The following is an 11171-nucleotide window of genomic DNA, read 5'->3' on the forward strand; positions in this document are numbered from 1 at the left end:
GGCAGTCTGCTGTTTGGAAATTACATCAGTCATTAGTATTCAACTGGAAATAATCTGCTTGGTCTATTGTTGAGAAAAATTTCCAGTAATAAATAAAATTTCATGGAAACAGCCATCCTTCAGAGGTTTATTACAGATTTTGCAATCTTGACTTTGAAGAGAAAAGATGCTGAATGATTTTTACCCAAGTCATCGCAGCAGAGAGAAAAATGGGATACAACAACTTCAACCTTTACACAACCTGCAGTCTGGAATAAAATAATTTTGAGAACACTGTCTATTTGCCATAACAGGCAAACTAGTTAGTCCTGATCATAGAGGAAATAACTTCAAGCTGTGACTGTCAGTAAAGAAAATATCACCCATCCCAGAGTAACATCTGTGTCCTGTTCTTCTTTTTCCCAAAACAGCTGAGCCTCATGAGCAGACAGCAGACAGTGGAAACACAACCAAAGAGCAAAACATTACAACAACATGCATAAATAATACTCATTATTCAATAAATATCACTTTTTTTTTTTACACATATACAAAACATTGTATTAATTATGTTAATTTGGTCATGGAAAATGATGATTATTAATTTTTGTAACTATTTTTTTCAGATATTAATTTAAAGGTGCCAAAGCAAAAAAAAAGGGAAAAAAAAGAAAGAAAAAAAATTACAATGCATCTCGACCACAATCATCTTATATGTTTCAATTATCTCACATGTCACAGAGCAATAAAGAAACCTAATCTCTGATGTTTTATCCAAATAAGGGTAATTAAAATCCAAGAACACAGCACCACTTAGACTATACCTCCTGTCTGGTGATTAGCAGTAAAAGTGGGGAAATGCGTGTATCTGTTCAGGGAATACAGTAATTAGCGTGTCAGTAAACCCCCACTGCTAAGTTAAACTGCAAATCAATGACCTTCTGTAGTTTTACATAAATTGCAATCCTTTATCTGAGCCAAAAACAAGAATTTCAGCTAAACATGCAGTACTAATAAAGGTGAAAATGTCCAGGAAGGAATTCATGCAATGTAAATCACTTCCAGCATGAAATATCGGTATGCCCTGCAGCCCACCAAGTCTTTCCAGATCATAAATTAACTTAATATACTGTAGAGTTGCTATTTTTAATATTTTATATTTATTTATAAATTTTAAAAATCAAACAACGACACAGATACAACCTGTCATTTTTAACTTGGACACATTCAGGGCATTAAGAAAGAAGGGGACAAGTGACAAATATACAAAATCAGGTCTGGCTTTCTAGAGCTAACAAATTTTAACAATAGCAAATCCATAAATTAATAAGTAAGATTTTTTAAAAATAATGAGTGCCACATTATCTAGCAGTGATGCAGGAGCCCATTACCAGAAATTACAAAATAACAATAACAGAAAACGTAATAAAAATACATCTGCTCCTTTCTTCATTCCTTTGTTCTCATTTCTGTGACATCATTTTCACAAACTCTGTAAAGAAAATAAACACAGCTTCAATAAGCTATTTTCTTCTAGCTCCGGGAAGCTACAAGTATTTATTCATTCTTATGTATATGTTGCAGCCTTGCAGCAGCATTATTGATGACATAGATTTGCCAGCAAGATTGAAATATCGGTAAATACGTGTGTAATATGTTTTTCTACCGAGGACTGTCACAGTATTGGGAAGACAAATTTTGAATATGTACTTATCACAACAACAAAAGCACAAGTTACACTAACTTCCTTTTCCTTGAGGTGACTGTAATTATAAATTAAAACTAAGCTGAATTCACAACTTCTTTATGTTTCTTTAACTTTCCTGTTTCACAGTTATAGTAATAGTAATATTATTATGTGAGGTAACACAAAATAATATAAAAAGTTGCTGTAAAATGAAATCATTTTTTTGTTGTCTATGTTTGTTTAACTTACCCTCAAAGTCAACTGTTCCATCACCGTTGTTGTCAGCCTCCTTGACCACTGCATCAATTTCATTTTTGCTGGTGTGTTTGCCCAACAACTTCACCATAGCATGTTTCATTTCATCAGAAGTGATTGCACCATCGCCATCTAAATCAAACTGCAGAAAAGAGGAAGAAGCCATCAAAATACTGCAAACCTTTTAGAGTTCTGCTGCATGAGTTTCATGCTCTAACAAAGTTTTTTAAGGTAAGTTCATGCACTGTCCACCATGGGGTGCCAAAGACCACAAAGTGAGTCACCTCTTTGAAAGCATCTTTGAGTTCCTTCAAACCAATCATCCCTGCAGTTTCATCCAGAAGCTTGGGGGTCATTAGGCCGACAAAATCCTCAAAGTCCACCCGCCCCCCAACTGCAATAAGATTTCGATAACATACTTTAAGCAGGGCATTTGTCTTCCTGTGATGATGGACTAGAATGAAATACATTACAATAGTGTTTCTATGGGTTTCATAAATGTCCATATGTACACACACACTGACATACAATTAGCAAAATGATCATAAAATGCATAATGATGACTATTGTCATTATACCCATATGAAATAGGAAATGTCAGCATTATTGAACCATTTTCAAGTCAGGTTTCCAGAAACTTTAAGAAGAAATGATCCCATGTATCTATTTGTGTTTGTAGAAAAATAATAACAGAAATAACAGTGAAAAACCAAAACATAATCAACAAATATGGGACTTTATTACCTATTTAAAAATGTCAAATGTGTGTCACAGAAAAAAAGGTGTTTTTTAATGTCACTGTTATGTTTGTCTGTATTATTCTTCATAAAATGTGATAGTTAGACTTGATTTTCTTCAGTTCATAAACTGTAGGTTTTAGTTTTACTTTGTTGTCACATTACTCACGGTTCATGTTGATGTTTTGGCTCAGTTCTATCAGCTCCATTTCAGTTGGCATATAACCCATGGTCCTCATCAAGTTCCCCAAGTCTTTACAGCTTATTAAACCATCCTTGTCCTTATCAAACTCTACAAAAGCTTCACGTAACTCTGTGGAGCATACAATTTGAGGAAAAGTGAGAAATGTAAAGAATTATACAACCCTTTATAAAGTAAATATTTATAAAGTAAATATGAAAGCGTAACATATAATTACCTTCTATCTCATCATGTGTAAGTGCTCTTGACTGCAAAACAGTTTAAATGAAAATGATATTAGTAATGCTTCAGTAGTGCCACAAATTTGACCTATTTGGTAAACATCGGCCTCAATGAAGCACTCTTCATCTGTTGTTCTTGGACAGATGTTACCAAATCACGCAACACATTCTCATCCCTGGGGACAAACGACTCTTTCTGAAAGTAACAGTCATGCATGCTGTGTATTTCTGCAAGGCTCCTTAAGCTCTGCATACAAATATATAATCATGTTCCCTGTGTAATAAGCACACCCATAACACATTAGCTGAAACTGCTTTTGTTCAATGACTTTAAGATATGTAAGTGTGTATAACTTATTTAAACATTACTGCAATAAAATATTGTAAGCTAAGAGACGGAGCCAGAGTCACTCAGGCATGATAATTTTAACTGACTTTATTTTGAATTTGAAAATCTTTAATACAGTTGTGTGAGTGAAATACATTTATAGTTGTTTATGTAATTATACTTTTGTCTGGGATATTCTTCTAACTGTTGCTGTCTTTATTCCCGAATGGTACATGGTTTAACATGTATTATTATGTTCATATACACCCTTGCATGGCATGTTCTTTAGCTACAGTATCTATCTGATCAAATGTCCCGTGCAGAATGTCCTGTGTAGATCATAGCCTTCATTTGGTTAAGCTATGTTTGTTAAAATTATGTATAAAGTGTCTTGTTACTATGAAATTAGAAAATGTATTCAAAGAAAATGAGAGAAAAAGCATCCTGTTGAGGAACCAAGCAAAAATCGGCCTTGGAATTAGTTCTTTAAGCCTGTTTCCTCATTAGCTGAAAATTCTACGATATAAGAATTACCATAAGAACCAAAACAACTATTACCAAAAAATAATGAATGTCTGTTGACAGTGAAAAAGAAGAGAAATTAAAATAGACTTACTTTTAATCTGCCATTTAGAAATTTAAGATAAAGCCATAAAGTCACAGGATCAAACTGAAATCATAAAAGCATGTTTACTTACATGTCTCCTTTTGCCTCCTTTGAGAAAGATGCAGGGCTGTTTAAGACTCATGATGCCAGATTCAGTCAAGATCCCTGAGCTATGTGTATTTGTGAATTTCTTTCTTATAAAAATATAAATTCCTTCTGTTTTTAGTGTGAGCGAGTGAGAGTATGTGTGTGTGTGTATGAACTGAGATCAGCTGCGGTCCACATACGCCAGACGAGACGAGGGATGTCTCATATGGATTATCTCTGCCGCTTTGGTCTGGAAAAGAAAGATAGGCTCAAATGCTGTGCATACAGACAATTTCACATACGTGTTCAAATGTTACCCTATACATAAAAAAAATAAGCTTTTTAATTTGTTACATCAGTTTTACTATCTACAATCTGCTTTCATTACATATTTAAAAATAGACAAAATGGTTTATTATATGACCCCTCAGTGAATGCTTAGGATTTGTCATAGTCTCTACATGCAAACAATCAGCGAAAACAAAGAATCGCTGTGACGCTTACATATTTTATATGAGAATAGAGCAGTGTCCTGTTATATGACCATATAAACCAATGCTTTGTCAAAATTATATGATGTGTGTAATGCCGTCAATCTGCATCGTATTCTTAAGTCTTAACTCATGAACACACATTATTTGCCGCATCACATAATTTTAAATAAATAAGCACGTGACCAATGCGACGCCTCAAAATAAATACTGGAAAATGAGATTGTGGCAGTTAGCTCAGGCATCAGATATGTATTTAAAATTATACATGTTTATATAACAGATTAACTGTATTCACCACATAAAATTGTCTTAGTGTAGTTATGTCATGTCCTGATGTCTTTTGTAAAAACTATTAATGAAATGAATATTAATCAGTGTTACATCATCCTCATGCTTGTAACATTTTCCAAATTGTTAAGCAGTAAATAGGTTTTGTCCATAATGACACCAGACAAGAAGGACTGCCAGTTAGTTGGGTACCTAATAACAATCACTTTGTTAATAAAGACTTTTTTCTTGAGTTTCTCCTGACATTATCAAAGTACCTTAAGTGGTAGTTTGTGTCATTGGATTTGTTCAGGCTGGGGGTTAGGAGAAACTGGTCAAAATTCAGTTGTTCGTTAAATCATTTATTTTTGATAGAACAAAAATAAATATTAGGCTTGTGGGAAGTTTGGTAGCAAACTGAACGTGTTTGTTAGTGAAAGCAGAAAAACAGGAATAAATTCCATGCAGCATTTAGCTGCATTTTTATTTATATGACTCAGACAAATCTGCCCCTCCCACTTAAGATCTGAGAGCAGATATCCAGATGGTAAACTGGATATTTCTGCCCTGCTGTTGACTGGATGTTTTCCTTTATTAAAGCAACTGCGCTCTCTGGAAGTGTGTATGTGTGACAGAGCAAAAGCTGTGTCTCGATTAAAAGCCTGCGTATATGTGTGTGTGTGGTGTGGAAATGGGTGAATATGGCTTGTACTGTAAAGCATTTTGAGATAAATGTTACTGTAGTATTGTCACAATGCCCAGTGAGTCTTGAAGGTTTCCTGTTTTCTTGTTTTTTGAAACATGCAGTATCATCTTTAGAGACTTACTGCTCCGTCTCTACATACCTCTGGGACCACAGCTGTAGATGTGAAACTGCTTTAAAAAACAATCAGCACTACAAATACAGGTACTTAAAACAGAAGGCACACGTTTCACTGCACACATTTGAATGTCAGCAGGTGTCCAGGCCTGAAGTGGTGAATACACTGTATGCAAACATAATCATAAGAACAAACAAACACTGACAAATCTAAAGTATTAATGCTTTTTTCTTTCTGTCGGAGACAAATTCTAGAAATGTGGTGTTTAAATGTATTTTTTCTTTTGTTTTTTATTCTCATGGCTCATTTTGATGATTAAAGACGCTTGACTAATGATGAAAGGCAGAAATGTTTTGCATATGATAGTTAAAATATCAGCAAGGCATGAAACTGAAATTAAACAAGCACAACCAAAAACATGTGCAAATGTGATTTTTTTTAGTTTGAAACTTTTTTTTTTCCACTATGCAAACTCACATCTTTCTGTGCAGATTAGGAAGGAGTAATAAGAAGCAGTTTAAATCTGGTTCACAGAGGTCAGAACTGAAACAGAATTAAACACCCGCAGTAGCCTGTCAGGATTTGAATCACAAATAGTATGACTGTTTCCAAAGAAGCTGAGTCACTGTAGAAAATGTAAATTATTGTCAATTGTTCATAAAGAAAGTCTGCATTAGGGTGCTATAAATAATATACCAATTTTCAAATAATTAAAGCCCTCCTTTGAGTGTATGCTTCAAATTTCTCAGAATATAACAAACAGACAATAACGCAGAACTAATTACAAAGAAACAATGCTGCTCTATTACATGGAGACAATCCTGGTACATGTGATGTCCTTGAATTTCTGTGCTTTTCAGTACAGAATCATGTCCTAATTCAGTGCCACCTGCTAACTGTTTTTGTCCCTTTTGTACAAAAATGTCTTCAGTTTCTCTGAAATGTTTATTGATCGTATATTACACACAATAGAAAATGCTTAATGTGAATTGAATTTGCCAAATTCACAGATTAGTGAGATCCTCCACATCTTTACTTCTGTCTTAGCCTCTCAGGGATGTTCTTTTTATACTAAGCAATTGTTACTGATGAACTTCATTAGTTAAATGTTCCAGTAGATGATTTTTTATCAGCATTACACACCTTCTCAATTGATTAGTTGCCCCTGTCTCAACAAGGTCCTGGGTTTGTATCCATGTTGGACCTTTTCTATGTGGAACTTTCATGTTCTCCCTGTGCCTGTGGGTTCTCTCCCAGGACTTCTGCTTCCACAATCCAAAGAGATGCTTTTCATGTAAACTGATGATTCTAAATCCTCAGGATGACAAACACATTGACTGTGCTGCTGGATGTTTTCTTTCTGCCATGTGAGTGCTTCTGCTTCTTCACTATGAAGAAACACTGTCTCAGTCAGTCAATGCCAGAACATCCTTTCTGTTTTCATTTCCTCAGGTGTTACAGGTCTGAGTGTGGAGTCTATTCCTTCCAGTCCTGTAGTGAAAAGGCCTGGGGAGACTCTCAGTCTCTCCTGTCGAGGATCTGGTTTCACCTGCTGTACTATGCTTTACCTATTGTACTTTGAATTGATATGACAACAACCAGGAAAAGCACTGGAATGGATTGGGATTGGCTTCTCTTCTTCCAGCAGCAACAGCTATGCGAGCAGTTTGAGAGGATGCACAAAAGTCAGCAGAGATGACAGCAACAGCACGACATATCTGAGACTTTCCAACTTAAAGCCAAAGGACTCTGCTGTGTATTACTGTTCCAGAGACACATTAAATTAATTAAATCGCTATGCGAGTGCTTCTGCTTCTTACTGTTTCATCATTGACCAGTAAACACTGTGTCAGTCAGGTGTTACAGGTCAGAATTTGGAGTCCATTCCTTCCAGTCCTGTAGTGAAACGGCCCGGGGAGACTCTCAGTCTCTCCTGCAGGGGATCTGGTTCTGAATTTACCTGCTGTGCTATGAGCTGGATAAGACAACAACCAGGAAAAGGACTGGAATGGATAGGAAACCTTCCAGTAACAACAAGTATGCGAGTAGTTTGAGTGGACGTATAGAAATCAGTAGAGATGACAGCAATTACATAGTGTATCTGAGGCTTTATAACTTAAAACCAGAGGACTCTGCTGTGTATCACTGTGCCAGGCACACAGTGGTTTAAGTAATGAGAGGCTATATAAAACCTTCAGCCATACAGTTTTACAGGGATCTACAGTGGGCAGTAGATGATCAAGAATATAATGTTCATCTCACTGACATGATAATACTTGTGATTCTTCCATGTGTGAATACAAATTTAAAAAATGTAATAACTGCTAACAAACATATCAGAGAATAAATGTATAAATACATTTAAACACTAGCAATCAACCATCAATATTTTGAGTCTCTCTTGAGTCTGTATGTTTCAAGAACATAGCTTTAAAAAACGTTATTTGTTTTTTATTTTGAGATAGAGAACTTAGTTCAAGTATCTTACTTGTCTTTTTCCTAGGTGTTCCAGAGAAGAGGATGTTGATCATCAAACAGTGAATAAAAGCAAACACATCTGGAAGTATTTAAAACATGCTTTAGTCAGAGAGTTTATCAGTGCAAGAGACAACAGCAGGGTCAAACAGTCATTTGCCTTTTTCCTAAACATTTTCCTTGAAGCTTTCATGAGGAGGACCAAAGATGAGAAAGAGGAAAAACACTGAATCCCACTCCACATACACTAGGCTACTTTACTTTTGTATTAATGGACACTGTTGATGTGGGTCTGCTGTGGTGAATATACAAGTTTTGAAATGTAGCATACAACAAAGGTGTTTCACATAGATTTCTTCATCAGATTCAATATAAGAGAACACCAGAAGAAACCCAAACTGAACTCTACTGAAACAGCAAAGATGATGTTTGTAGTATAACTTTTAAAGAACTGGGGCCAAGCATACCTGGATCAACAACTTAAAGACCCCTCCCTAACTTGATTTGATGGTCACCTTTTTCCTTCCCTTTGACAGGATGAAACCTTCAGCAGAACCAAAGTCAGAGACGGCAGCTCTGTATTCTGACTGAATGGCGTGAGTAAAAAGCAAAATCACCAGAGACAACAGAAGCAGCATTGTGTATCTGAAACTATCCAGTGTAAAGCAAAACCAACCACAGTAACACAAATCATCAGGAGATTTAAACATGAACCTGAACACTCTTAATATGAAACCACCAGAAGAGGAACCCTCAGAACACTAATGATTTCAGATCAGTATCATAAGAAACTTCTTACATGTACTTTAGATAATGTTGAAAATACATGAATATTATACATAAATACAAAAAACTCCACACAGAAAAACCAGAACCAGATAGTGGTTTCAAACCCAGGACCTTCTTGTTTTGAAGCAAAAGTGCTAACTGCTGTCTCCACACAGGCCTTTCTGTGTGGATTTTGCATGTTCTCCCCATGTCTGTGTGGGTTCTTGCCACGTACTCCCACAGTCCAAAGATGTGCAGTTAGTGGGGTTAGGCTGACTGGTGATTCTTTCACTGTGAAACCAATTACCTTGTAGGGAGACTGAGAGCCACCACAGAACTATCAGGATTAGACTCCTTACTCTGACCTGTGACATCTGATGAACACAGTTTTCTGACTCTAAGTTGGAAAACATCAGGTATGTCATACTGTCGATGTCATCCTGACTGACTTCTATATGTCCTCTCAAACTGCTCACATATCTGTTATCACTGGAAGGTCTGTGGCCAACTCCTGTCCATTCCAGTCCTTTTCCTGGTTTTTGTCTTATCCAGTGCATCGTACAGCAGGTAGATGAGGAACAATGAGGACAGAGTGAGAGTCTGCCCAGGCCTTTTCACTACAGGACTAGAAGGAATAGAGACCATAGTCTGACATGTAACATGAAAACAGATGAACCACCAGAAAGAGAGATCAAAATCAAAATGTTCTGGCATCAGTGACTGACCAACAGTAAGCGTGTCCTGATAAATAATGAAACAATAAGAAGCAGAACAAATGCAGTGGTCTGTCAGGATTAGAATCACAAATAGACCTTTGTTTCAAAAGAATTGAAACACTGTATAAATAGAACAACATTTTTTTCCCAAATAATTTAAACTCCATTTTTTTTTTTAGTAAAAACATCCTTACTACTGTATAGTTCAAGTTTTATAAAATTTAAGAGTCAGGCAATTAAACTGACTCTATCACAAAGGGAGAATGCTGCTATATAAAATGGAGACAAATGTTGCTATATAAAAGCTTGTACTGAGAGATACCTGCGGCTCTCCTGGATACTACGTTCTTATTTTCTTTAGGAAGAGTTCCTGAACTCATGCAGTAGTTTCCAATTCAATTCAATTCAATTCAATTCAATTCAATTCAATTCAATTCAGTTCAATTCAATTCAATTCAATTCAATTCAATTCAATTCAATTCAAACACTTATCCAGTACTGTATCATGTCCTAATTCAGTGCTGCCTGTCTGAATGGATGTTTACTTATACTTTTCTTTTACAAGTAAAACGTGAAAGAGTGTGTGATAATTACTATGTGTTTATCTTGGCACAAGAGCCACACCCTCTTCATTAAATCCTGATGCAAATGCAACTGTGTGCAGTGTACTTCTGTCTTGCTGACCCATTTTGTACTTTGTGTTGATCATCAGAGCAGCAGTGGAGACTCTTCAGGCTCAGGATGACAAACACACTCACTCTGCTGCTGGTTGCTTTCTTTCTGCCATGTAAGTGTTTCTGCTTCTTCACTATGAAGAAACACTGTGTCAGCCAGGCATTGCAGAACATCCTTTCTGTTTTCATCTCCTCAGGTGTTACAGGTCAGAGTTTGGAGTCCATTCCTTCCAGTCCTGTAATAAAAAGGCCTGGGGAGACTCTCAGTCTCTCCTGCAGAGGATCTGGTTCTGAATTTACCTGCTGTGGTATGAGCTGGATAAGACAACAACCAGGAAAAACACTGGAATGGATCGGAGTTGGCCACAGACCTTCCAGCAACAACAGATATGCGAATAGTTTGAGTGGACGTATAGAAGTCAGTAGAGATGACAGCAACTACATAGTGTATCTGAGACTTTCCAACCTAAAGCCAGAGGACTCTGCTGTGTATTACTGTGCCAGAGAGCCACAGTGGTTTAAGTAATGAGAGAGGCTTTACAAAAACCTTCAGACATACAGTTTCACAGGAACCTACAGGGGGCAGTAGATGATCAAGAATCTGATGTTCAACTCATTGTCACAATAACACCTGTGATTGTACCATCTGTAAATACATATTTTTAGAAGCCAGAGTATTTCTATGTAAATGAACATGATAAATATTGATAAAAACGTTTAATTTAAGCATTTAAAGATTTAATATAGTCATATTTCATTTTTAATTTTAAATTAATTTTAAATTTAAACTATGGAATTTATTGCCTCTGTTTTTTTTTTTAGTTAGAGCAATTTTTCTTTCTTTCTTTCTTTT

General features: G+C 36.0%; 1 protein-coding gene across 1 annotated transcript; it reads right to left on the reverse strand.

The window, feature by feature from the left end:
• Window positions 1-113: 113 nt before the first annotated feature.
• On the reverse strand, window positions 114-4324 carry cabp5b (calcium binding protein 5b). The gene is made up of 6 exons (XM_063471623.1): window positions 4108-4324; window positions 3078-3108; window positions 2828-2971; window positions 2206-2315; window positions 1916-2063; window positions 114-1471 (listed from the first exon to the last, which is right to left on the reverse strand). Exons 1-6 carry the CDS (start codon window positions 4156-4158, stop codon window positions 1443-1445), a joined length of 513 nt encoding a protein of 170 aa, XP_063327693.1. The 5' UTR covers window positions 4159-4324; the 3' UTR covers window positions 114-1442.
• Between the last annotated feature and the right edge of the window lie 6847 nt (window positions 4325-11171).

The sequence above is a fragment of the Pelmatolapia mariae genome, linkage group LG4, assembly GCF_036321145.2.
Source record: "Pelmatolapia mariae isolate MD_Pm_ZW linkage group LG4, Pm_UMD_F_2, whole genome shotgun sequence".
NCBI lineage: Eukaryota > Metazoa > Chordata > Actinopteri > Cichliformes > Cichlidae > Pelmatolapia > Pelmatolapia mariae.

Excerpts from the sequence above, each read along its gene's own strand:
- cabp5b (XM_063471623.1), bottom strand. The coding sequence starts at position 4,158 with ATGAGTCTTAAACAGCCCTGCATCTTTCTCAAAGGAGGCAAAAGGAGA. Across the intron at positions 2,972-3,077 it reads TACACATGATGAGATAGAAG|AGTTACGTGAAGCTTTTGTA; the intron begins GTAATTATATGT and ends TATGCTCCACAG. Across the intron at positions 1,472-1,915 it reads TGGAACAGTTGACTTTGAGG|AGTTTGTGAAAATGATGTCA; the intron begins GTAAGTTAAACA and ends TTTTCTTTACAG.